This window comes from Equus przewalskii, chromosome 6, assembly GCF_037783145.1.
Source record: "Equus przewalskii isolate Varuska chromosome 6, EquPr2, whole genome shotgun sequence".
Taxonomy (NCBI): domain Eukaryota; kingdom Metazoa; phylum Chordata; class Mammalia; order Perissodactyla; family Equidae; genus Equus; species Equus przewalskii.
In genome coordinates this window covers 50660852-50686774 of record NC_091836.1, presented here as the reverse complement: position 1 = coordinate 50686774, position 25923 = coordinate 50660852, and the positions used below count along the sequence as shown (strand labels likewise).

The 25923-nt window shown below is 41.5% G+C and overlaps 2 protein-coding genes across 2 annotated transcripts in view; both read left to right on the top strand.

The window, feature by feature from the left end:
* LOC139084153 (zinc finger protein 846-like) overlaps window positions 1-25923 on the top strand; it is a 145568-nt gene that overhangs the window by 65472 nt on the left and 54173 nt on the right. The window lies entirely within an intron of this gene.
* Window positions 587-24389, top strand: LOC103542037 (zinc finger protein 121-like). The gene is made up of 7 exons (XM_070625576.1): window positions 587-765; window positions 13189-13277; window positions 13346-13465; window positions 13890-14016; window positions 14620-14703; window positions 22104-22186; window positions 22698-24389. The coding sequence occupies exons 2-7, from the start codon at window positions 13245-13247 to the stop codon at window positions 23883-23885; spliced, it is 1635 nt and encodes a 544-aa protein (XP_070481677.1). The 5' UTR covers window positions 587-765; window positions 13189-13244; the 3' UTR covers window positions 23886-24389.

Here is a 25923-nt window from a genome sequence, read left to right as displayed (position 1 = left end):
TAGGATGGGAGGCCATGACCGGTAAGGTCCATGGGAGTTAAGACAGGAAAAATAAAAACCGGAAATACATATTTGAAGAAGAAAAATATTAAAGCTATATAAAAATGGCATTACACTGAAAACACAAAGGAATCAATGATTAGAGGTTGACATGGTGTCCAAGGCAAATAAAAAGAAATGAGGGGAAATAAAGCTTAAATACAGAATCTATTGAATGGAGGCGATAAACCATCTCATGGATTGGCAGGCACATTATTAAGATAGAATCATGGTAACGGCTCCAAGAAGGTGAGGACAGGCGAGCAGACAAGTCTTTGATGAGTGCCTGACAGCGTGAGTCCCCACCCTCAGCCTCTCCCATCCGACGTCTAAACCCCGCGCTGGGCCATGTTCCGCCCCCAATCTCGCCTCTGGATATCTGCCCCCACCCTCATCCCGTGGCCCCGCCCACAGGCCGGCCTCCGGCCTCCACCTGGGCCGCGGGGCCTGTTTCCGCCCCCAGCCCCTCGCCGAGCGACCCCAGGGCCCATCGGCGCCCACGCCGGGAGAACTACAATTTTTAAGCCTGAAATGGACGGACGTGATCGGCAGCCCAAGCCCTGGAGCCCCTCCCCTTGCTGCCCGAGGCAGGAAGCGGAAGTGGCGTCACTGGTTCGCGCCGTCTTGTTGTCCCGGGATTCCGCGCATCTGGCAGCGGTTCGTGGTGGTCCGTTTGGGGTGGAGCCAGTTCTTGGAGAGGGGCGAACGGGGGACGTTACAGGACAGGTACGGCCCGGGACCCGAGGGGCTCCGTAGAGAGGCCGGGCTTCCGCTCGTCAGCCCGGCCGCTGGGCCCCGCGCTGAGCCGGAGCGGGAAGGGCGCGGCGCGGGGCGTTGGCGTCCCCTGCGCTTCCCTGGTCAGAGCCTCCGCGTCACCTTCGAGACTTTTCCCCAGAAGGAGAAGCAGCTCCGCTGTGCGAGTCCCGTTGCTCAGGCCCCTCGCCCTCCGGTTCTCAGGACCTGCGACCCCGCCTTGTGCCTGTGAGTCCGGGGGAAAGTGGGTCAGGGGCCTCTGCTGCTTTTCCTGGGCGACAGAACGTGTCACCGGAGAATTTGGCCTTGTCTTTGCGGCTTCCGTTTTTGAATATTACATGAAGGTAAGATAGTTTCTTAGGTGTAAAGAGTGATCATGCTTGTGTATGTAATTATAAGCAAATGGTGACCACAAGTCTTGCCTCTAAAGGAATGGAAGATACTCAGCTGTCTCTTCCTCTCAACTTCTAGGCCCCTCCATCCCCTCTGAGCTGTTAAACGGGCCTCCAGGAGAAAAAGATGGAGACTTTATGACACCAGTTCTAGAATAGGTCAGTGTACCATTAACAGGATATTTGGACTAAATGTGTTTCTTCCCTCACATTTTCTTTTGTAAAATGTTAAATCTACAGAAAATTTAAACATCCAGTACAATGAGTGTTCATTTTAGCAGATTCACCCATTTTTAGCATTTCGCATGCTTGCTCTTTCCGTAAATGAATGCGTTTTATGGTAACTAGTTGAAAGTAAGTAAATTGAAAATAAATTGTACATATGATACTTGACCCGTATATACTTGCTAGTCCGTCTTCTAAAGATAAGGATGTTATCCTATTAAAACTAAAATACTGTTATTTCACCCAGGAAAGTTAAAAAGAATAATGTCATCAGGTATCTACTCTGCTTAAAAACTAAATTTCTCCACATTTTTCCAAAGCATGTTTTTATATCTGGGACTCAATCAAGGTTTATATATGGCAGTTATGTCTTTTAATCTTTAAGCTAGATTACTTGCTATTGTTTGTTAATTGTATTGACTCTTTGAAGAATCACATTCTTTTAGAAAGTTACCCATGTTGATATTTCTGATTTTATTTCCATGGTGTGTGTAAATGTTTCCTCCATTTCTTGTATTTCCTGTCAACTGGTAATTGGGTCCAGAGCAGGGGTTGGCAAACTTTTTGTCTGAAAAGGTCCAGATGATAAGTACTTGATGCTTTCAGGCCGTAAGGTATGAGAATTACTCAGCCATGCCTTTGTAGTGGGCAAGCAGCCATAGACCTTAGGAAGCAAATGGGCACAGCTGTGTTCCCACAAAGCTTTATTTACGCACAGGCCTGTGACCAAAGTGTGCCAACTCCTGGTGTAGAGGCTTCAGAAGATCATTTTGAAATATTTTGTAGGTGATGTGTGCATCATATTGGAGTCCATCAGGAAGACAGAAATTTATGTCATCCCTCAGTTAGTGATGCTAACTTTGATCACTTGCTTAAGGTGATGATAACCAGAACGCTGTTTTTTTTTTTTTGTTTTTTCTTGTTTTTTTTTTAAAGATTTTATTTTTTCCTTTTTCTCCCCAAAGCCCCCCGGTACATAGTTGTGTATTCTTCGTTGTGGGTTCTTCTAGTTGTGGCATGTGGGACGCTGCCTCAGCGTGGTCTGATGAGCAGTGCCATGTCCGCGCCCAGGATTCGAGCTAACGAAACACTGGGCCGCCTGCAGCGGAGCGCGCGAACTTAACCACTCGGCCACGGGGCCAGCCCCCAGAACGCTGTGTTTTAAAGGTAGACTTTTCCTTGTGAATAAAAAAGTCGTATGAGGGGTGGTATTTTGATACTCAGAGTATCTTGTTCCCCAACAACCTTTCTAACAATTATCTTAGCAGCTGTTAATCACCTGCAGTGAATAAACTTCTGTATTTGTTGTCTCTCATTTGTGGGCGTGTATTTTCAGGGCAAGCTTCTCAGGTTGTTTTTCTAGGTCGAAGGGCAAATATACATTTACTTTAGCTGGATATTATAAATTTCCTTCTACAGGTCTTGTACCATTTGGTAGTTTCTGAATGAACATTTTAAAAAGTTGTCTAAAAATGTAGAGAAACATAAAGAAAAAAATTTAGTTTTAACTTGAAGGCACTTGTTTTCAAAAAGAGTATCCTGTCCACTTTCATCCTGAGTAAAAATATTTTTTCGGAAGTGCAGTGTTTTGGTTTATATTATATTCTTCACAGACATTTTATGCGAGTCTTACTTGATTTTTAGGTTCTAATTCTATTTTCGTGTTCATTTTATTTATGCATACTACTGTAACATTCTTGTGGGGAATGGCAATTCAATCCACAAATGGTCACTGAATTCCTTTAACAAGCTAGGATCTGTGTCAGGGACAGAGAAACAATGGCCATCAAAATGGGCGTAGTACTGCCACCATGGGGCTTCCAGTCTGTTTGGGAATACAGATATTAAACGAATACCGGTAAGTTTGTGGTTTGGACATCAGAATGGCTTAATATGAACTGGTAATATGTATTGGAAGGGATTGATACTTAAGTTGTGAACCAAAGCCTGAGAAGGATCGATCTAGTCAGGTTGTTGAGCTGTTGTGAGGATTTGTAGAGCAGGTGAGAAAACTTCAGATGAAGAGAACTTGATGAGGAAAATCCAGCATGGGTGAGACTTTACTACATTTCTTAAACTGAGGAAAGAAGGTTGGCAGAAGGAGAACAGACAGTGGTTTTTAGATAGAGTGGAGAGCAGGGACTGCACCAGGGGAATGAGGTGCTCTAGGCAATATTCTAAGGCCCTGGAAAATTCTGAGATGTTTTAGCAGGAGAATGTTTTCAGTCCATTACAATTTAAATAGAACTCACTAACTCCTGCTTTGGGAATGGACTTCAGGAAAGACGAAAGTGAAGACATTGAATCAAGGTAGAAATTTGTAATGAATAAATTTTAAAACATGATCATGGAACCTAGATATAGGTGATTGTTTTGCAGAAGAAAATAAATGAGATGATTTGAGAGTTTTGTAGAAGGTAAAAGTGAAAGAATCCAGGTATTTCCTTCGCCTCTTCATTTCCTAGAGGATATACTCCCACTTAATGCATGTTTGAATGCTTGATTATCAGTGCTTAGTGGAAAACTTCAACCCAGGGCTGTTCTTAGGACACTTGTAAACCATTGGAGGAGGCAAACATCTCTGCAAAGAAGTAAGTGTATTGTTACAAACTGATTAGAGTTCTGGAGTAAAGTACAGGACATTGTTATTTTCTCTTTTTATATTGGAGTAGGGTGAAGGTAAGAGAGTTGATAAATATTTCTCATAAAAAGACCAGGCATAGGGGCTGGCCCCGTGGCCGAGTGGTTAAGTTCGCGCGCTCCGCTGTAGGCGGCCCAGTGTTTCTTTGGTTCGAATCCTGGGCGCGGACATGGCACTGCTCATCAGACCACGCTGAGGCAGCGTCCCACATGCCACAACTAGAAGGACCCACAACGAAGAATATACAACTATGTACGGGGGGCTTTGGGGAGAAAAAGGAAAAAATAAAATCTTAAAAAAAAAAAAAAAAAAAGACCAGGCATAGGAGTTAGCCATGTGGGAAAGGACAGGAGTAGGAGATGGGGAAAGCATTCTGTATTTGGTCGATTACATTTCTAGGGTGAGAGAGTGGTGTGCATCAAGGGTTATTACACCCAGATTTGACAGTATAAACCTTTTATTTGGTTGGGAAAAATATAAAGATTTAAATGTATATCCATTCAATAATATTGTTTCAAATATATAAAACTTTGCTTGACAGAAGCAGAAGAAATAGGCAAGTCCACAATTCTAGTGGGAGATTTTAATATCTTTTGCCCATATTGTTAAACTAGACAACAGAGGAAAAATCAGTTAGCATATACTTTGGACACACTATGTAGACTGCCTAATGTACATAATACAGAATAGTGTGTCGAGTAATTGATTGAACTCAGAAGTTGCCTCTCTGGAAGTGAGGGGAAAGGAATGGCCTGGAAGGAGCAAGAAGGCTTTGTAAAGAAAGAACTATGTTATCTTTTTTTTTTTTAAGATTTTATTTTTCCTTTTTCTCTCCAAAGTCCCCCAGTACATAGTTGCATATTTTTAGTTGTGGGTCCTTCTAGTTGTGGCATGTGGGATGCCGCCTCACCATGGCTTGATGAGCGGTGCCATGTCTGCGCCCAGGATCTGAACCGGCAAAACCCTGGGCCACCCAAGCGGAGCATGCAAAAACTTCACCACTTGGCCACGGGGCCGACCCCAGAACTACGTTATCTTGTTCAGGCTGGTCACTGCACGGAATATGAGATTTTCAAAACTCATCTACTAAATACTTAAGATGTGTATGTTTAACTGTATATTTTAAAATCTAAATTAGAAAATAAAAAGAAGAGTAAAACTTTCTATGTAGGCACCACCTGACTAAACAGTTTCTTGACCCTGTTTAGCCCAAGGACCCGTCGTTTGAGACCCCTGCTAGTAAGGACAGTTATACTGTGAGTCTAGACACAAGGTTTTGTGACCCTATGTGTTTCTGGGTTTTAGTCTTCTAACTGTAGAATAAGGACTATGAGCTTGTGAGGGTGATGATATGGTTCATAGATAATGAAAATTTTTGTCGATTGTCAGCATTCAAATACCATTTTGTAGATCAACATTTGGCCTGTTGGTCTGTGTTTGATTTATTAAAGGTTATTATTTTTTTCTTCTTAGTAATGATCATATTGGTTTATAACATAAGTTTCTGGTGTCCATCATTACATTTTGACTTTTGTATAGAATGCATTGTGTTCACCACCAAAAGTCTAGTTGCCATCTGTCACCGTACACATATACCCCTCTACTCCTTTTGGCTTTGGTTCTGGTAACCCCAATCTGTTCTCCATATGTATGTGTCTGTTTATCCTCCACATACAAGTGAGGTCATATGCTAATTATCTTTCCCCATCTGAGTTATTTCACTTAGTGTAATGCCCTCAACGTTCATCCACCTATTCGCAAATGGAAGAGTTGGTCATTTTTTAGTGGCTGAGTAGTAGTCCACTTTATACATGTAAGCAGCATTCTTTATCCATTCATCCGTTGGTGGATACTTAGGTTGTTTCCAAGTCTTGGTTATTGTGATTGATGCTACAAGAACATAGGGGTGCATATATCTTTTCGAATTAGTGTTTTCATGTTATTTGGAGAAATGCCAAGAAGTGGAATAGCTGGATCATGTGGTATTTCTGTTTTTAACTTTTTGAGCACTCTCCATCCTCTTTTCCATAGTGCCTGCTCCAGTTTGTGTTCCCGCCAGCAGTGTATGAAGGTTCCTTTTTCTCCACATCCTCTCCCACGCTTGTTATATCTTGTCTTTTTAATAATAGACATTCTGATGGGTGTTAGGTGACATCTCATTGTAGTTTTGATTTACATTTCCCTAATAGTTAGTGATGTTCAGCATCTTTCCCGGTGCCTGTTGGCCACGTGTGTATCTTCTTTGGAAAACGTCTGTTCATATCCTCTGCCCATTTAAAAAAAAATTATTTAATAAGGTCATATTGATTTATAACGGTGTGTAAATTTGGGGTCTGCATTACTGTTTCAGCTTCCCTATAGACTGCATTGTATTCATCACCAATAGTCTGGTTTTTATCCATCACCATACGCATGTGCCTCTTTACCCCTTTCATCCACCCCCCCCCCCCATGCCTTCCTGTCAGGTACCACCAACCTGTTCTTCTTAGCAGTGTGTTTATTTTTTATTTTCCATATATGACTGAAATCGTACAGTATTTATCTTTCTGTGTCTGGCTTATTTTGCTTAGCATGATACCCTCAAGGTCCATCCATGTTGTCACAAATGCAATGATGATGGGGGATTTTGTATTTTTTATGGTTGAGTAGCATTCCACAGTATATATAACCACATCTTCTTTCTCCATTCATCTGTTGATGGGTGCTAGGGTTGCTTCTAAGTCTTGGCTATAGTCAATAATGTTGCAATGAACAGGGGGTTCATATTATCTTTTTGTATTAGTGATTTCATGTTCTTTGGATGAATACCCAGCCTTGGGTTAGCTGGATCCTATGGTATTTTTATTTTGAGAAATCTCCATACTGTTTTTCATAGTAGCTGCTTCAGTTTGCAATCCCAACAGCTGTGTATGAGGGTTCTCTTTTCTCCACATCCTTTCCAACATTTGTAGTTTTTTGTCTTGATAATTGTAGCCATTCTGAGGGGTGTGAGGTGATGTCCCATTGTAATTTTAATTTGCATTTCCCTAACAGTGATGTTGAATATCTTTTCATGTGCCTTTCAGCTGTCTGTACATCTTCTTTGGAAAAATGTTCATACCCTCTGCCCGTTTTCTGATGGGGTTGTTCATTTTTTTGTTGTTGAGTTATATGCGCTCTTTAAATATTTTGGAAATTAACCCCTTGTTGGATATATGATTTGTTAATATTTTCTCCTAGTTGGTGTGTTGTCTTTTCATTTTGTTAATGGTTTCCTTTGCCATGCAGAAGCTTTTGAGTGTGATGTAGTCTCATGTGTTTATTTTTTCTTTTGTTTCCCTTCACTGAGTACACGTGGTATTCAAAAACATACTGCTAAGACCAGTATCAAAGAGTGTACTGCCTATGTTTTCTTCTAGGGGTTTTATGGTTTCTAGTTTTACATTCAAATCTTTAACCCATTTTGAGTTAATTATTGTGTACGGTGTAAAATAATTGTCTGCTTTTCTTGTTTTGCACGTGGCTGTCCACTTTTCCCAACACCATTTCTTGAAGAGACTTTCCTTTCTCCATGTTATGTTTTGGGCTTCTTTGTTCAAGATTAGCCATCCATAGGTATGTGGTTTCATATCAGGGCTCTCAGTTCTGTTACATTGACGTGTGTTTTTTCCTGCAAAACCTACTATAGGTTTGTAGTGTATTTCGAAATCAGGGAGGGTAATACCTCTAGCTTTGTCCTTTGTTCTTAGGACTGCTTTGGTTATTCAGGGTCCCTTGTTTCTCCATATACATTTTAGGATTCTTTGTTCTATTTCCATGAAGAATGTCACTGAGATTCTGATTGGGATTGCATTGAATCTATAGATTGTTTTAGGTAATATGGACATTTTAACTGTGTTAATTTTTCCAATCCATGAGCATGGAATTTCTCTCCATTTCTTTATGTCTTCTTCAAATTCTTTCAACACTGTCTTACTGTTTTCATTGTACAGTTTTTTCACGTCCTTGGTTAAATTTATTCCTAGTTATGTTTTTCATTGCAATTGTAGGTGGGATTATATTCTTGATTTCTCTTTCTGCTAATTGATTGGTAGCGTCTACAAGTGCAACTGATTTTTCTATGTTGGTTTTGTACCCTGTATCATTACTGTGCCCATTCATTATTTCTAATAGTTTCTTGGTGGATTTTTTAGGGTTTTCTATGTGTAGAATCATGTCATCTGCAAAAACGTGAAAAGTTTACTTCTTCCCTTCCAATTTGGATCCCTTCTTTTTCTTTTTCTTGTCTAATTTCTCTGGCTAAGACTTTGAATGCTAACTTTCCTTTATCTTTTTTGACTTGAAGTCTGTTTTGTCCATTGTAAGTATGGCTACACCCACTTTCTTTTGGTTGCCATTTGCTTGGAGTATCATCTTCCATTCCGTCACTCTTAGCCTGTATTTATATTTAGAGCTAGGATTGGTCTCCTGGAGGCAGCACGTTATTGGGCTTGTTTTGTAATCCATCCAGCCACTGTGTGTATTTTGATTGGTGAATTCAATCCGTTTACATAGAGAGTGCTTATTGATATATGAGGGCTTAGTACTGCCATCTTATCATTTATTCTGTTTTTTCTGTATTTCCATTGTTTCTTTTTCCTCATATTTCTTCCTGCCATTTCAGTTTGGTAGTTTTCTATGTTTCTCAGTTTCCTCTTTTTTTATGTTTTGCAAGTCTCCTCTGAATTATTTTGTCATTACCGTGAGGTTTGTAGAAAAGATCTTGTAGATGAGATAGTCCTTTTTCTGCTGATAGCATCTTATCTCCGTTTGCCTGTGCAGGTTCCATCTTTTTCCTCTTCCCCTTCTATGTTTTTGTTGTCACAAGTTATCCCTTTTTGTATTGTGAGTTTATGACCAAATTGAAGTGTTCATAGTTGTTTTTAATGTTTTCTTTCTCTGTAGCATTTATAATTGTTTGCTAACCTATTCTGATACCAAGTTGCAATTCTCTGATTCTATTTATTACCTTGTTCAAACCTTTGTATTCCTTTGCCTTTTTGTGTTGGGTAGGAAGGCTCCTTTCAAGCTTCTTTGTAAGGCAGGTCTAATGGTGATGAACTTCCTCACCTTTTGTTTGTTGGTGATAGCCTTTATTTCTGATTCATCTGTGAAGGATAACTTTGCTGGATAGTGCATTTTTGACAGTGTTTAACTTTGAGTTAACAGTTTGGCAGTGTTTAACTTTGAGTATATCATTTCACTCTTTCCTAGCCTGTAGATTTTCTGCTGAGGAATCCATTGATAGCCTAATAGGGCTTCCTTTGTAAGTTATTTTCTTCTCCCAGGCTGCCCTTAATACTTTTCCTTCATCGTTGACTTGTGACAGTTTTGATGTAATGTGCCATGCAGAAGGTGTTTTTATATTGAGATAATTAGGTGTTCTGTTAGCTTCGTGTCCTTGTATATCCAGTTCCTTCCTCAGGTTGAGAAATTCTCAGCTATTATTTCTTTAAATAAGCTCTTCGCTCCGTTCTCACTCTCTTCTCCTTTTGTGATACCCATTGTCCTTGCATGGTTTTCCAAATTCATTTGGATATTTTTTGTAGAATTTCTCCTTTTTTTTATTTTTGAGGAGGGTTAGCCCTGAGCTAACATCCACTGCCAGTCCTCCTCTTTTTGCTGAGGAAGATTGGCCCTGAGCTAACATCTGTGCCCATCCTTCTCTATTTTATATGTGTGATGCCTGCCACAGCATGGCTTGATGAGCACTGTGTAGGTCTGTGCCTGGGATCTGAACTGACGTGCTCCAGGCTGCCAAAGTGGAGTGCGTGAACTTAACCACTACACCACCAGGCTGGCCCCAGAATTTCTCCGTTTTTTTGAAAATCATAGTTCTCTCTCCTCTTCCACCTGAGTCATTTCTAGATTTCTATCTTAGAACTCGCTAGTTCTGTCTTCCATATAGTCTGCTCTTTTCTTTTTTTTTTTTTAGAGTTTCTGTCTCTTTGGTGAAGTATTCCTTGTGTTCATTCATTTTATTCCTCAGTTCAGTAAGCCATCTTTCTTAGTATTCTTGTAAGCCTTTGTGTTTCTTCATGACAGCTATCTTGGATTCTCTGTCAGTTAGATCTCAGTGTTCCATGACTTCAAGTTTGGCTTCTAGAGAAATGTCATTTCATTTTTATGCTACTAGTTCACTTGTTGTTCCCAGTGGTTAATGAGTTATTGCTCTGGCGGTGCATTTGGGGTAGGAAACAGTTTTCTTATTTGGGTAAGCTGTTTATTTTGATTCTGAGCTACTTCTGTTGTATTTGAGAACCTGTGCTTTCCACCTTCCACTGTCCCTGCCAAACATCAGTGCCCTCATTGCACTGCTTGTGTGTCTGAGGTTGCTGGTTCCTTGCTGCCTATAACGTTGCCACAGTTGTGGGTGTCACCTGTAGGTCACTGGGGTGAGAGCAACTTTGCTGCTTCTGGGTTGGGGGTCCCCCCATTGCAGCATGGGCACAGGGGGAGTGGGGCAGGATCTGGTGTCATGGGCACCTCCTCCAGGTCTTGGTTTATTGGGTCTGCAGGCCCCTCTGCTATGGGGAGGGGGACAAAAGTTGCATGTTCCTCTGCAGCTGGCAAGGACTGGAGTTACTGGCTCCATTGTCACTGTTTCCTGGGTCTCTGGGCTCTCCATGGGCTCAGACACTGCTGCCGCATGTGCCCCCTCTACTGCTGCTCCTGGGTTATCCAGGGGTGCTGGCAACACTCTGCTGCTGCCAGGTTGCCTATGTTCATTGACAACACTGCTACCACCACAAGGGAAGGAGTGCCTGGATCACGAATGCCACCGGGGCTCCCTAAGTTCTGGTTTCCAGTGCCTGCATGGGTCCTGGAACTTCAGGTCACAGGCACAGCCACCACTATCAGGGACTTAGGTGTTGGATACAGCACCCCTTGCTGGCAGGGACAGTGTTGGTGTAACACTACCAGGGGCCAAGTCGTGGGTACTGTGGTGGCTCTGAAACCTCAGGTTGATGGTGCTACCTGCCACTGCTTGGGGAGAGGAAGAGGCTGAGCCGTGAGTGTTGCTGTGACTCTTGCAGCCTCTGGTCTCTACACCAGCAGGATTCCTGGAATCTCAGGTCAGGGGCACTACTGCCACTCCAGGGGGTATCAGAGTCTTGGATGCAGCCCCTGCTGCGGGAAAGGCTGGTCAGAGGCACTGCCACCAGGGTAGGGGAAGGCCGCTGGGTTACAGGTATCACATTTCCCAGAACCTCTGGTCACGGGCCTGCAGTGCTCCCTGGTGCCTCCAGCAGCGTGGGCTGCCTGGACTCCTGGGGCTTCCATTCATCTGTGCTACCTCAGCTCTGGGATTCTCTGATGGGAGGTGTGGCCACAGCTCCCGGAACTTCCAGTCTCAGGAGCGGCCGCCACTGCTCTCCTGGTTCCACAAGGTACAGGAAGTCTAGTCAGCCCCCCTTCACATGTGTAGATGTATGGCTCTCCCAGGTGTTCTGGTGTGCTGTGCAGAGTCCTTTGCTGTTCTGTGCCTGTCCTACTGGTTGGAACTTAAAAGGGCGAGACAGAACAATGTGCTCTGCTGTGATGCTGACATCACACCAGAAGTTACTGATTTTTAACAAAAAGATGATGATCTTCAAATACAGAATGTTAAAGGATGATTTAAGACACGTGAAGGAAGTCTGTGGAAGAAACAAATAAATATAAAAGCCAATTGGGTGGAAAACGAACTGAAAAGTGAAATGAAAAGGTGCTCACCATCTGAAAAAGGCTCGTACAATAGGCGGATGTTGGGGGAGTGTGATACGGCACTGCCCTTTGGCCAAGGAAAGGGGAGAGTGCAGACCTGTTTGATTTGAATGCTTCCAACCAAGACCTGTGGGGGCTTCCCAGGACTTTAATGTATTCTGAGTTCTTTTGTAAAAACATTGACGTGCTTTTTCTAATCTTTTAAGAGTCAGATGTGGAAGACGTAGTAATTATTTTCCTTTTTCTCCATTTACTTATTCAGGAACCAGTAGAATATATATGTGCTTTTTCTGTGTGTAGGACACTTATTATTTTGTCATCTGCTTGATTGTTTTCCCATATTGGTGGTAAATTGGTATATCAGTTATTGCTTTATTGTCTGTATTATCCAGGGATTGGTGGATCTTTAATGCCTAGGACATTTTCTGTATAGGTTAGTGCCCTCAACTGAATGCCTAGTACAAGGACGTAGCTTCATTATTTACTCAAAGGAAAAAGGAATAAGGCAGTGATAACAACTTAAAAGGAAGTCCTTACAGAGCTTCAGACTTCTCCAGCGTCCGTCAAGGGAAGCTCAAGAGCGTTGACCAAATAAAATAGTGCATTTTACTTCTTTTCGTATGCCCAGGAGCAGTCTTGACTAGTTGCATCCAGTAGAATGTCTCAGTTATTATATATTGAAAATATTTACTTAAGCAGTATTAAAAAATTAAGATATTTTACATTATCTATATTTGAAGTCTTCTGAATTCACTACATACTAATTTTTAATCAGATATATTTGATTTGTGTTTAGATCATACAGAATTTAGAGCCAAAAGAGTAGATTCAGAAATTCAAGTTGTTCCAAATGTAGTGAGCTATAATCTGCTAGTGAGACATCTGGTACAGTGGTCCTCAGTAAATGGCAGTTGATGTTACTGATGCTTTTGTTACGGAGCATACTGTTTTAGTAGCTTTTAATTTCTCCCTGCACAATACAGAGTCCTTTGGTCTGGACCTGAGCAGTCGTGCTGCTGGTTTATGTAGGAGCTTAAGTGAGCCAGTGAATGCTGTGCTCCAAGTCAGCTTCCTGGTACATATGCCTTAGGGAGAGTGGCTGCATAGTCTTCATCAAGTTTATTGCCTTGAGAGATGAAGAGTCACATTCCCCAGGACTTAAGCTTCCTACCCTGTAAAATGAACCCATTATGCTTTTCCTGATGGGCAGCACGGCTCACAATCCCCTTTTGTGGCTCCAGGTGAGACAGGACTCCCCCCAACGTTTGATGGCAGTAGTGTGTATTTGTGTGAGATTTCTTGAGTGTGGAGAGATACTGGGAATTACAAGCCAGAATGGAATGACCTCCAGGCAGGTAAATATGAGAATTATGGTCACCTCTGAATCCTTATGCCTTCTTTCTTTTCTCCTAGATCTTCTTTCGAAGGACCCTTTCTGCCTCCCTGAGGAAAAGATAGAATCAGAAAGGATGGCAACTGACTGTTTGACAACTTTTTCTCGGGTAATTAGAAAGTGTATCCTTCTACTAATGATGTACTACATCCACCACTTAGACACATTTCCTTCTAGGTAGACCTGTCTCCAGAGTTTCTTAAAGAAATCAAGCCACTCAAGGACTGCATCCCTGTTGAATTCCCTCCCAAAGGAGAGCCTCTTGGATTGATTCCTGTGAATAATCTCAGTATTTCAGTAATTACGTTCTAATATCGTCTTTTACAATGGTGACTGCATATTTTTTTATTTTGCTACATGGTCTGACATGGTAACAAAAATGAAAGTGTGCATTTTTTGAAGAATTTATTCATTTCTCAACTTTCCCAAGTGTCTGCAGTTTGCTTAGAAACATGCTGCAGGGAGGAAATAAGATGAGAAGAGCTTTTAGTCCAGTGATGAGATAAATTCATGTGTTAGCGGTTCCATTAAACCCATAACTGGAGGAGATCAACCGTGAGTGAGTGTTGATAGAGAGAAGAGTGCATAAGAGCATTGCACCCTGGGGGAGATGATGAGAGACCTTGATACCCTCTGTTGCCATTGGTCTGCCATCTTCATTCCCCACTGAACACTGGTAGAGATGTAACTTTACTGACCCAGCCTGTGTGTGATGGTTTAGGACTTGGTTACCTTCCCTGATGTGGCTGTGCATTTCACCCGAGAGGAGTGGACTTTACTGGACCCAGCCCAGAAAAATCTATACAGAGATGTGATGCTGGAGACCTACAAGAACCTGACCACAGTAGGTAAGGCTGCCATCCTTCCTGTAGCCTCTTATGGAACAGATATATATGATGTGTTTACTATGTTTCAGTATCGGTGATGAGACATCTGCACATAATGGAAACTAACAGACACTAGTCTGTACACTAATGGGTTTTAATCCAGTGTGGTTTCTTAAAAAATGTAGTTCTAAGACTAAAACCATCTCCATCACTCTCTTAGAAATGTGCGTTCTCAGACTCGACCTTTGACATAGTGAATGAAACTCTGGCACTGAGCCCGGACATCTGCGTTGTAATGAAAACACTGGACATGATTCCAATGGACAGTGAAGTATTAGAACCAGTGGTGTGGTGGTTCCTCCATGAGAATGCATATCTCTTTTATACTTAATTTCCTATTTCAATATAAGTCTTAATGTTCTGTAATGTGTGTATATATGTCTGAACGTGGGTTTGAGGAGCGAGAGACTGCAGTCTCTCTGCACAGAAAGCAGGGATATTTGCATTTTTATGTCTTTTGAAATAATTTTACTGCATTCATCAGAAATATAGGACCTGATTCATGGGGAAGTTTGTCATCTTTGCGGAGGCCTTTTCTCTTAATACATCTTTCCCTTTGCACAGAATGTCAGGTGTTCAAATCTGACCTGATCTCTTGGTTGGAAGAAGAAGAAGATTGGAGGACAGAGGGGAGAGGAGTCTTCCAAGGTGAGCGAGTGTGAAGAACTTCCCTGGCCAATGAAAATCTCAGTGTGTCGGAATCATAATGAGGAAACTTTAAGACGTGCTTTCTCCAGAAGGCTGAGGTCACTGGTCTCTGACGCTTTGGGCATTGTCAGCTTCTCATACATTCTTACTTAACATTTTGTGTGTGTGTGTGTGTGTTTCTGTCATATTTTTATTATATTTAAAATATATTAATATATTTGTTATATCTACATTATATGTATATTTTGTTATATGTATTATATTACCAAAGTCAGTTTCTACCTTAAGGAACTTTTTTTTTTTTTTTTAATGTTATGATAGATTACAACCTTGTGAAATTTCACTTGTACATTATTGTTAGTCATGTTCTGGGTACACCTCTTCCCCCTTTGTGCCCTCCCCCCACCCCCCCTTTTCCCTGGTAACCACCGATCAGATCTCCTTGTCAATATGTTAACTTCCACCTATGAGTGGAGTCATATAGAGTTCGTCTTTCTCTGACTGGCTTGTTTCGCTTAACATAATACCCTCGAGGTCCATCCATGTTGCTGCAAATGGACCAATTTTGTCTTTTTTTATGGCTGAGTAGTATTCCATTGTGTATATATACCATATCTTCTTTATCCAATCATCAGTTTCTGGGCATGTAGATTGGTTCCACGTCTTGGCTATTGTAAATAATGCTGTGATGAACATAGGGGTGCAAGGGACTCTTGGGATTTCTGATTTCAGGTTCTTAGGATAGATAGCCAGTAATGGGATGGCTGGGTCATAGGGTATTTCTATTTTTAACTTTTTGAGAAATCTCCATACTGTTTTCCATAGTGGCTGTACCCGTTTGCATTCCCACCAACAGTGTATGAGGGTTCCTTTTTCTCCACAACCTCTCCTACATTTGTCGCTCTTGGTTTTAGATGTTTTTGCCAATCTGACGGGTATAAGGTGATATCTTAGTGTGGTTTTGATTTGCATTTCCCTGATGATTAGCGATGATGAACATCTTTTCATGTGTCTATTGGCCATATTTATATCTTCTTTTGAGACATGTCTGTTCATGTCCTCTGCCCATTTTTTGATCGGGTTGTTTGTTTTTTTGTTGTTAAGCCGTGTGAGTTCTTTGTATATTATGGAGATTAACCCTTTGTTGGATAAGTGGCTTGTAAATATTTTTTCCCAATTAGTGAGCTGTTTTTTTGTTTCAATCCTGTTTTCCCTTGCCTTAAAGAAGCTCTTTAGTCTGATGAAGTCCCATTTGTTTATTCTTTCTATTGTTTCCCTCAACTGAGGAGTTATAGTGTCTGAAAAGATTCTTTTGAAACTATGTCAGAGTGTACTGCCTATATTCTCTTCTAGAAGACTTATTGTTTCAGGCCTAATCTTTAGGTCTTTGATCCATTTTGAGTTTATTTTGGTGTGTGGTGAAAAAGAATGGTCAATTTTCAATCTTTTGCATGTGGCTGTCCAGTTTTCCCAGCACCATTTGTTGAAGAGACTTTCTTTTCTCCATTGTAGGTCCTCCGCTCCTTTGTCGAAGATTAGCTGTCCATAGATGTGTGGTTTTATCTCTGGGCTTTCAATTCTGTTCCATTGATCTGTGGACCTGTTTTTGTACCGGTACCATGCTGTTTTGATCACTGTAGCTTTGTAGTATGTTTTGAAATCGGGGATTGTGATTCCGCCGGCTTTGTTTTTCTTACTCAGGATTGCTTTAGCAATTCGCTGTCTTTTGTTGCCCCCTATGAATTTTAGGATTCTTTGTTCAATTTCTGTGAAGAATGTTCTTGGGATTCTGATTGGGATAGCATTGAATCTGTAGATTGCTTTAGGTAGTATGGACATTTTAACTATGTTTATTCTTCCAATCCATGTGCATGGAATGTCTTTCCATCTCTTTATGTTGTCGTCAGTTCTTTCAAGAAAGTCTTGTAGTTTTCATTGTATAGATCCTTTACTTCCTTGGTTAAGTTTATCCCCAGGTATTTTATTCTTTTCGTTGCGATTGTGAATGGGATTGAGTTCTTGAGTTCTTTTTCTGTTAGTTCATTGTTAGTGTATAGAAATGCTACTGATTTCTGTATGTTGATTTTATACCCTGCTACTTTGCTGTAGTTGTTGATTATTTCTAATAGTTTTTCTGTGGATTCTTTGGGGTTTTCTATATATAAGATCATGTCGTCTGCAAACAGCGAGAGTTTTACTTCTTCATTACCTGTTTGGATTCCTTTTATTTCTTTTTCCTTCCAAACTGCTCTGGCCAGCACCTCCAGTACTATGTTGAATAGGAGCGGTGAAAGTGGGCACCCTTGTCTTCTTCCTGTCCTCAGAGAGATGGCTTTCAGTTTTTGTCCATTGAGTATGTTGTTGGCTGTGGGTCTGTCATATATGGCCTTTGTTATGTTGAGGTACTTTCCTTCTCTACCCGTTTTATTGAGGGTTTTTATCATAAATGGGTGTTGGATCTTGTCGAATGCTTTCTCTGCATCTATTGAGATGATCATGTGGTTTTTGTTTTTCATTTTGTTGATGTAGTGTATCACGTTGATTGACTTGTGGATGTTGAACCATCCCTGTGTCCCTGGTATAAATCCCACTTGATCGTGGTGTATACTCTTTTTGATGTATTGCTGTATTCGGTTTGCCAGAATTTCGTTGAGGATTTTTGCATCTATGTTCATCAGTGATATCGTCCTGTAGTTCTCCTTCTTTGTGTTGTCCTTGTCAGGTTTGGGGATCAGAGTGATGTTGGCTTCATAGAATGTGTTAGGGAGTACTCCATCTTCCTCTATTTTCTGGAATAGTTTGAGAAGAATAGGTATTAAGTCATCTTTGAATGTTTGGTTGAATTCTCCTGAGAAGCCGTCTGGTCCTGGACTCTTACTTTTGGGGAGGTTTTTGATTACCGTTTCTATTTCATTACTTGTGATTGGTCTATTCAGATTCTCCATTTCTTCCTGATTCAGTTTGGGGAGGTTGTAGGAGTCTAGGGAGTTGTCCATTTCTTCTGGGTTGTTCAATTTGTTGGCATATAGTTTTTCATAGTATTTACTTATGATCCCTTGTATTTCATTGGTATCTGTTGTGATTTCTCCTCTCTCATTCCTAATTTTATTTATTTGAGATTTCTCTCTTCTTTTCTTGGTGAGTCTGGCTAAAGGTTTGTTGATTTTGTTAATTTTTTCTAAGAACCAACTCTTTGTTTCATTGATCCTTTCTATTGTCTTTTTTGTTTCAATATCGTTTATTTCTGCTCTTATTTTTATTGTTTCCCTCCTTCTACTGACTTGGGCTTTGTTTGTTCTTCTTTTTCTAGTTCTGTTAGGTGTCGTTTGAGGTTGCTTATGTGAGCTTTTTCTTGTTTAGTGAGGTGAGCCTGTATTGCGATGAATTTCCCTCTTAGGACTGCTTTTGCTGCATCCCAAATGATTTGGTATGTCGTGTTCTCATTTTCATTTGCCTCCAGATAATATTTGATTTCTTCTTTAATTTCTTCAATAATCCATTGTTTGTTCAGAAGCGTGTTATTTAGTCTCCACATTTTTGCACCTTTCTCTGCTTTTTTCTTGTAGTTGATTTCTAGTTTCATAGCATTATGATCCGAAAAGATGCTTGATATTATTTCAACTCTCTTGTATTTATTGATGCTTGCTTTGTTTCCCAAAATATGGTCAATCCTTGAGAATGTTCCATGTGCACTTGAGAAGAATGTGTAACCTGCTGTTTTTGGATGAAGTGTTCTGTATATATCTATTAAGTCCATCTGGTCTAATTTTTCATTTAATTCTATTATTTCCTTGTTGATTTTCTGTCTGGATGTTCTGTCCATTGGTGTTAATGGTGTGTTGAGGTCCCCTACTATTGTATTGTTGTTGATGTCTTCTTTTAGTTCTGTTAAGAGTTGCTTTACAAATTTTGGTGCTCCTGTGTTGTGTGCGTATGTATTTATAAGTGTTATGTCTTCTTGGTGGAGAGTCCCTTTTATCATTATATACTGTCCCTCTTTGTCTTTCTTTATCTGTTTTGCTTTGAAGTCTACCTTGTCTGATATTAGTATAGTGACACCTGCCTTCTTTTGTTCATTATTAGCTTGGAGTATTGTTCTCCATCCCTTCACTCTGAGTCTGTGTTTGTCTTTGGGGCTGAGGTGTGTTTCCTGGAGGCAGCATATTGTTGGATCTTGTTCTTTGATCCATCCTGCCACTCTGTGTCTTTTGATTGGGGAGTTCAATCCATTTACATTTAGAGTGATTATTGAGATGTGGGGGCCTACCACTACCATTTTATGTCTTGCTTTCCAATTTTCTTCAATTTCCTTTGTTTCTCGTCCCATGGTTTAATCTGTTCTGATGGAGAGCTGCTACTCTCTGTTGTTGTCCTTCTACTTATCTCCTCTGCTCTTGGTTTTGTAGTCCCTTTCCTTTTTTTGATTTTTCAGGAATGAGGGTTTTCCTGAGGATTTCCTGAAGAGGAGGTTTTGTGACAATGAACTCCCTTAATTTTTGTTTATCTGGGAAAGTTTTTATTTCTCCATCGTATTTGAAGGATATTTTCGCTGGGTAGAAGAATTCTCGGCTGTAGGTTTTTGTCCTTCAGATTTTTGAATATATCATTCCACTCTCTTCTAGCCTGTAAAGTTTCTGCTGAGAAATCTGCTGATAGCCTGATGGGGGTTCCTTTGTAAGTTAGTTTCTTCTGTCTGGCTGTCCTTAGTATTTTGTCCTTGTCGTTGATTTTTGCTAGCTTCACTACTATATGCCGTGGGGTTGGTCTTCCTGCTTTGATAAAGTTTGGAGATCTATTGGCTTCTGTCACCTGAAGATCCATCTCTCTCACCAGATTTGGGAAGTTCTCAGCCATTATTTCTTTGAATAGGCTTTCTGCCCCTTTCTCCTCTTCTCCCTCTGGTATACCTATAATCCTTATGTTGCATCTCCTAATTGTGTCTGATAATTCTCGGAGAGTTTCTTCATTTCTTTTTAGTCTTACTTCTCTCTACTCCTCTGCCTGCAGCATTTCTATATTCCTATCTTCCAAATTGCTAATTCTTTCCTCCATATTATCGGCCCCACTGTTCAGTGCATCTAGATTTTTCTTAATCTCCTCTATTGTGTTCTTCGTTTCCAGTATTTATGTTTGGTTCTTCTTTATCATATCAAACTCTTTTGTGACATAGCTCCTTAACTCGTTGAGTTGTCTATCTGAATTCTCTCTTAACTCATTGAGTATTTTAATGATGGCTGTTTTGAAGTCATCGTCATTTAGGTTATATATTTCGTTTTCTTTGGGATTGTTTTTTGTGTATTTGTTATTTTCCTTCTGTTCTGGAGATTTAACGTATTTTTTCATATTGCTTGATGTTGTAGATTTGTGCCTCCGCATAGAGAGAGAGTTTAGTTGCTCCTTCCACTTGTTTCTGCTGGTGTGGTGGGGGAGCAGCTGTTTATACTGCAGCAACCAGGAACCCTATCTGCAGTTGCTAACTGGGCCTGGGCCCCTCCTCGTAGTCACGGTGGTCCTTTGGATTCCCTCTTCTGTCGTGGGGGCCGTCACGGGGGGGCTTCAGGCTGCTGGTGCCTACTGTTGCAGCCCACCTAGACATGCTCCCTCCTTGGGGTCTGCAACGGTGTTATGGGCTTTTCCAGCGGCCAGGGGTAGGATCACTTATATTTGCCGCTCCATCACTGTTGGCACCCACAAAATCTCTTGTCCACTATGGGTCACAGCAGAGCTATTGGCGTCTTCTACAGTCTGTAGTTAGCTCACCTAGCTATGCTACTTTTGTCCCGGGGTCTTACAGCCTTGTGGCTGCCGGATGGGTACTCTCTACTAGTGCTGTGCAGAGGCTTTTGCTGAGGCTACTGTGAGCCTGTAGGGTTTCCCCCTAGGCTACGGAGCTGGGTCGCTGGAACTCCACCCAGCCCCAGTCCTGTTCCCCAGGAACTCAGGGAGCCCTTTGCCCTGACTGGGGGATAGCCGGAGATCCTGATTTCAGTGGTAGCTGGTCAGCTGCTGCCCTGCCTGATATTCTCCTCTCCGGGACCCTCCCAGTGTTGTGGATCCTGGGCGTGACCCTTCCGCTAATGGCAGACAGAGAGTTTTGTCTGCTGCCCCGGTGGAACTCTGGAGCTTCCCCCCTGGGCCGCGGAGCCAGCCTCTGGAGCTCCACCCAGCCCCAGTCCTCTCCGAGCTCTTTGGCAATCCCTTGCCCCAGGGGGCAGGCAACGGCAGCTGGGGGTCACCTTGCCCTCTGGGATTCTCTCCAGGACTTTCCCGGAGTGGTGAATGCTGGGCGTGGCCCCTCCGCTAATGGCAGACAGAGAGTTTTGTCTGCTGCCCGGGCGGAACTCTGGAGCTTCCTCTCTGGGGCGCGGAGCCAGCCTCTGGAGCTTCACCCAGCCCCAGTCCTCTCCGAGATCTCTGGCAATCCCTTGCTTGGCCGTGCAGGCAGTGGCAGCCGGGGGGCCGCCACACCCTCTGTGATTCTCTCTGGGACCCTCCGGGCGCTCTGGACACCAGACGGGATCTCCCCACCAATGGCGGGGTGAGACTCTCCCCATGGGCTCAAGTGTGTAACTCTAGAGTTTCCCTCTGCATTTAGGAGTAATTGCGGGGGGTTTAGGTAGGGTTCTGGTCACCTGTTTCCACCGTCGCTCCTCTGGTGTGTGCTTGCTCCTGCCCTAGGTGTGTGTTGATCTTCTGGGGGCGTCCGTTGGAAGAAAGCCGCTTGCAGGTACTAGGCTGTTCAGTCGGGGTCGGAGAGTTTTCACCTATCTCCACCTCCTCCCAGAGGGAAGTCCTCTTACTTAACATTTAATGAAAATTTTCTATGATCTCACAGAATGACTTGTTCTGCTTAATTTTTAACTTCATCATTTGGATGTATGCTCCTTGTCTAGAACTTTGCGACTTTCTTTCCCTGATAGTATTCTCTTTCTTTTCCCCATGATATTTACATTTCATACAATCATTTTAATCTACTACTGAATTTTGAATGCGAATCCTTACCTTTCAAAATTTTTGACATAGCCATACTCTTCAAGTCTTTTTTTTTTAAGATTTTATTTTTCCTTTGTCTCCCCAAATTCCCCTGGTACGTAGTTGTATATTTTTAGTTGTGGGTTCTTCTAATTGTGGCATGTGGGATGCCGCCTCAGCATGGCTTGACGAGCGGTGCCATGTCCACGCCCAAAATCCGAACCGGCAAAACCCTGGGCCACCAAAGTGGAGCATGTGAACTTAAGCACTCAGCCACAGGGCCAGTCCCTCCTCACATCTGTCTTGCCCTTTTTTTTGTTTAATATGTTTAATTTGGAAGTAACACAGTGAGCCTTATTGTTTTTAACTCCTTCAGCCTACATTTCTTTTTTGCAAATTCCTACATTTGTTATTCTTTTTTATTTTAGAACGGGAAATGCAACTTAAAACCGAAGACTTGACAATTCAACGGGATACTTTTGGGGAGAAAACACCCAATAGGCTAGAAAAGGTAAGATCACTAAGTTTAAAAAGAGATATTTCTTGCTTTCCACACTGAGCAAAGATTGCCATTTTCATTACTTAGAAGATGAGCATAACTGATAAATATTTGAGATAAGTGACATTTGTCCAAAAGAGAGCGATGTCTCTGGGAAAATATTCTGAATATGATGAATTGGGGGATATCCTAGGTGTAGTTTGAAAGTCATTGCTTCAGACTTCCCACAAAGACTCATTTCCACTTACATAACTAGACATTGACTTTTTTAAACAATTTCATGAAACGGTACAAGAATCTTTTAAAATTAGAGTAGATGGCATATCATTCTGGCAAAAGGATTCCATCATTCAACTTGAAAGAAATCAACAGGATAGGAAGTGTATGAATGGAATGGAAATGGTAATCATCATCATTATCATTGTCGTCATCATCATCATCATAATGTTTCTATTTTCAGATGGGTGGGATCAATTAGTGAATCTGAAAAATCTTTGAATGATCGTTCTTCATTCTTCAACAGAAAAGAATCCACAGTGGGTTGGAACTCCATGATTGTGAGCAATGTGGGAAAGTCTTCGGTGAACATTCATGTCTTAAGACCCAGAGGAAAACTCAGAATGGAGGGAACAGTTATGAGGATAATCAGTATGGAAGAAGCTTCCTTACCCTGCCCAAGAAAACCTCTTCTGGAGAGAAACTTTCCATGTTTAATCAGTGGGGAAAAACCTTCAGCCCGACTCCAGAGACTGTGTGCTGGAAAACTATCATGCAAGAGAGTGCCTTCAAACACAGTGATGGTGGGGAAACCCCCCTTAATCAGTCTTACCTTCAAGCACCAATGAGAGCTCAGAATGGAGGAAAAAACTATGAACGGAAGGAATGTTCAAGATCTTTTATTCACTCCGCAAGCCTCGGTGCGCATGTACAAACTCACACTGCTAACAACCATTACAAATGTAAGGAATGCAGAAAATCCTTTAAACGATCTGCATACCTTAACGCTCATGTTCGAATTCACACTGGAAGAAAACCCTTTAAATGTAAGGAATGCAGGAAAGGCTTTAAACGTTCTATGCACCTTAAGGTTCACATGCGAACCCACACTGGAGAGAAATCCTATGAATGTAAGGAATGTGGGAAAACCTTCACTCAATCCTCAGGCCTCATTTACCACAATAAGATTCACACTGGAGAGAAGCCTTTTAAATGTGACACATGTGGGAAAGCCTTTGCTAGTTTCTCAAATCTTACTGCCCATTTTAGAACTCACACTGGAGAGAAGCGTTTTGAGTGTAATGTATGCAGGAAAAGATTTAGCAGTTCTTCATACTTAGTCATTCACAACCGTACTCACACTGGAGAGAAACCCTATAAATGTGAGGAATGTGGGAAGGGCTTTAAATGTTCTGTGTCCCTTAAAGTTCACATGCGGATTCACACTGGAGAGAAACCCTATGAATGCAAGAAATGTGGGAGAGCCTTCACTCAGTCCTCAAGCCTTACTGACCATAGGAAAACTCATACTGGAGAGAAGCCTTTTAAATGTGACGCATGTGGGAAAGCCTTTGCTCTTTCCTCACATCTTAACAGACATTTTAGAACTCACACTGGACAAAAGCCTATTGAGTGTAATGTATGTGGGAAAACATTTAGCAGTTTTTTGTACTTGATCGTTCACAAGCGTACTCACGCTGGAGAGAAACCTTAGAAACGTAAAGAATGTAGGGAAAGCCTTCGGTTTTCCCATTTCCTTTTGGTACCATGAAAGCACTTACCTGCAGAGAAATCCTGTCAGTGTAAAGAATGTGGTAAAGCCCTCAGTTGTCCCAATTCACTTTGAAGACGTGAAAGAACCACACTGGAGAGATGCTCTAGAAATGTAAGGAATGAGGGAAAGCCATGAGAATCTCATCACAACCTGGCATGTATGGACTAACAGTGAAAGCATACCATTAAGAAACATGGGAAGCCCTTCACTGTTTCCTCAGTGAAATATATTTATTTTTATAAATGAGACACCTTGTAATGGAGAGAAATCCAAGTGGTGTAATGTGGGAAAATTGTTCTAGTAATGTTCACTTGTTTTTTGTGTGGAGAAAAACTTTATGAATGTAAGAAATGTTGTATAGTCATTATCATTTTTCGTAAGATTGTTTCTCTTCCTTAATAAACGTATGGTAATTCAAATTAAAGAGAAACTGAATATAGGAAGTATGGGAAATGCTACCCTGAGTGTGAATCTGGGGGTCTTCTGATACACATAACATTCTGGGTGGTCCTATAGATAGATTGTGATTAGGCCCTGATCATTCCTGTGTGTGATGTATCTTTCTTTCCACTGATAGACCAGTCTAATTGCTGTGTCTTCCAGCTTGCAACCTGGTAAAAAGTGGGTCTGTAAGATTCACACTTAATTCTCTTCTAACCAACTGGATTTGTACGGTGAAAAGTATAAAACATTTCTGAATGGACTTGAAGAAGACATAAATAAATGGGAAGATATCCTATACTCAAGGATAGGAAGAGAATATTATCATCATGTCAGTACTAACCAAAGCAATATTAGATTAAGTGCAATCAAGATTCCAGTGGCCTTTGTTTTTTCTTTTTTCCAGAAATGGAGAAGCCGCATTTCAAATTCATATGCAATTACAAGGGACCGTGTATAAAAATAATCTTGAAAATAGAATAACAACGTTGGAGGACTCAAAATTCCCAATTTCAAAACTATGATAATCTGAGTCATGTTACTGTCTTTTAATCATTTTACCTTGTGTGAGGTATGGTGAAGCCAGATGCAGATCAAGGAAAGAAACCAGAAAGAGTTTCATCGTTTTGTTACACTCACAGTTTCTTGGAGAGAACACAGCACATTCCACAGAAGGCCACTCAGGGAACCTCCAAGGGCCCATGCGACAGGGAGAGGGAGCAGAAGTATGGAAATGCAGTTTTATTGTGGTTTCCACGGGAAAAATGGGCTAGGCAGGGTAAGCAGGCCTGCAGTTGGCTGGCTGTGTTTGAAAGTGTTCCCTCTGAGAAATGCGTATTCATTTTGACTTTCAGACCGTATATGGTTCAGTGCTATCTGGAGTCCCCAGATATTAATGGGTCAGCCAGGATTCACTTGAAATAGCTAGTGGCTACTGTGTTGATGTTAAAGCCTCAATTTACAGGTTTTAAAAGTACAGTTAATACATCTGGCCTGTGAAGCTTGAACATCACTATTTGCATTATGTGTATTTGGGGTACTGGTTAAGATTACATTGCAGGCTTGGGTGGCTGAGAACTTTATCGCAGAAGACACTTGTGTAAGGTGAGATCCAGCTAAATATGCATTCACAACATTAAGAAAAGGAGAGCATAGGCTGTAGCAGTAATTATGACCCCTTGAAGGGGAGCACGTAGCCAAATTCCCCATTTGGCTTCCCAGAGAAATAATCCATGGCAAATTGGGAGATGTCCAGGGCATGGAGTTATGTGATGATACAATTGTAGAGTGTTACTATGTGAAACTTCTTTAATAATAGTCATAGGAGTATTCATATCTTTGATTAGCTAGGCCACGTGGCACGTTATTAATCGGCATACATCAGGAAGTTACTCCGATTTTGCAAACACCTCCATGGTCCGCCAGCAGTCATTCAAGGGCTAAACAGTTGTTACGAATCATTTTAGGTACTGAGCTTTGACCTTAATTTAAGAGGGCAAGGGCTGGTTGTGTTTGTGTCACATGAGAGTTGAAAGCT

Bases quoted from the DNA above. Each gene is read 5' to 3' on its own strand.
- LOC103542037 (XM_070625576.1), top strand. From the start codon at position 13,245: ATGGCAACTGACTGTTTGACAACTTTTTCTCGG. The intron at 14,704-22,103 runs GTGAGCGAGTGT...TTTTTATTTTAG, and splicing joins GGGGAGAGGAGTCTTCCAAG to AACGGGAAATGCAACTTAAA. The intron at 22,187-22,697 runs GTAAGATCACTA...ATTCTTCAACAG, and splicing joins CACCCAATAGGCTAGAAAAG to AAAAGAATCCACAGTGGGTT.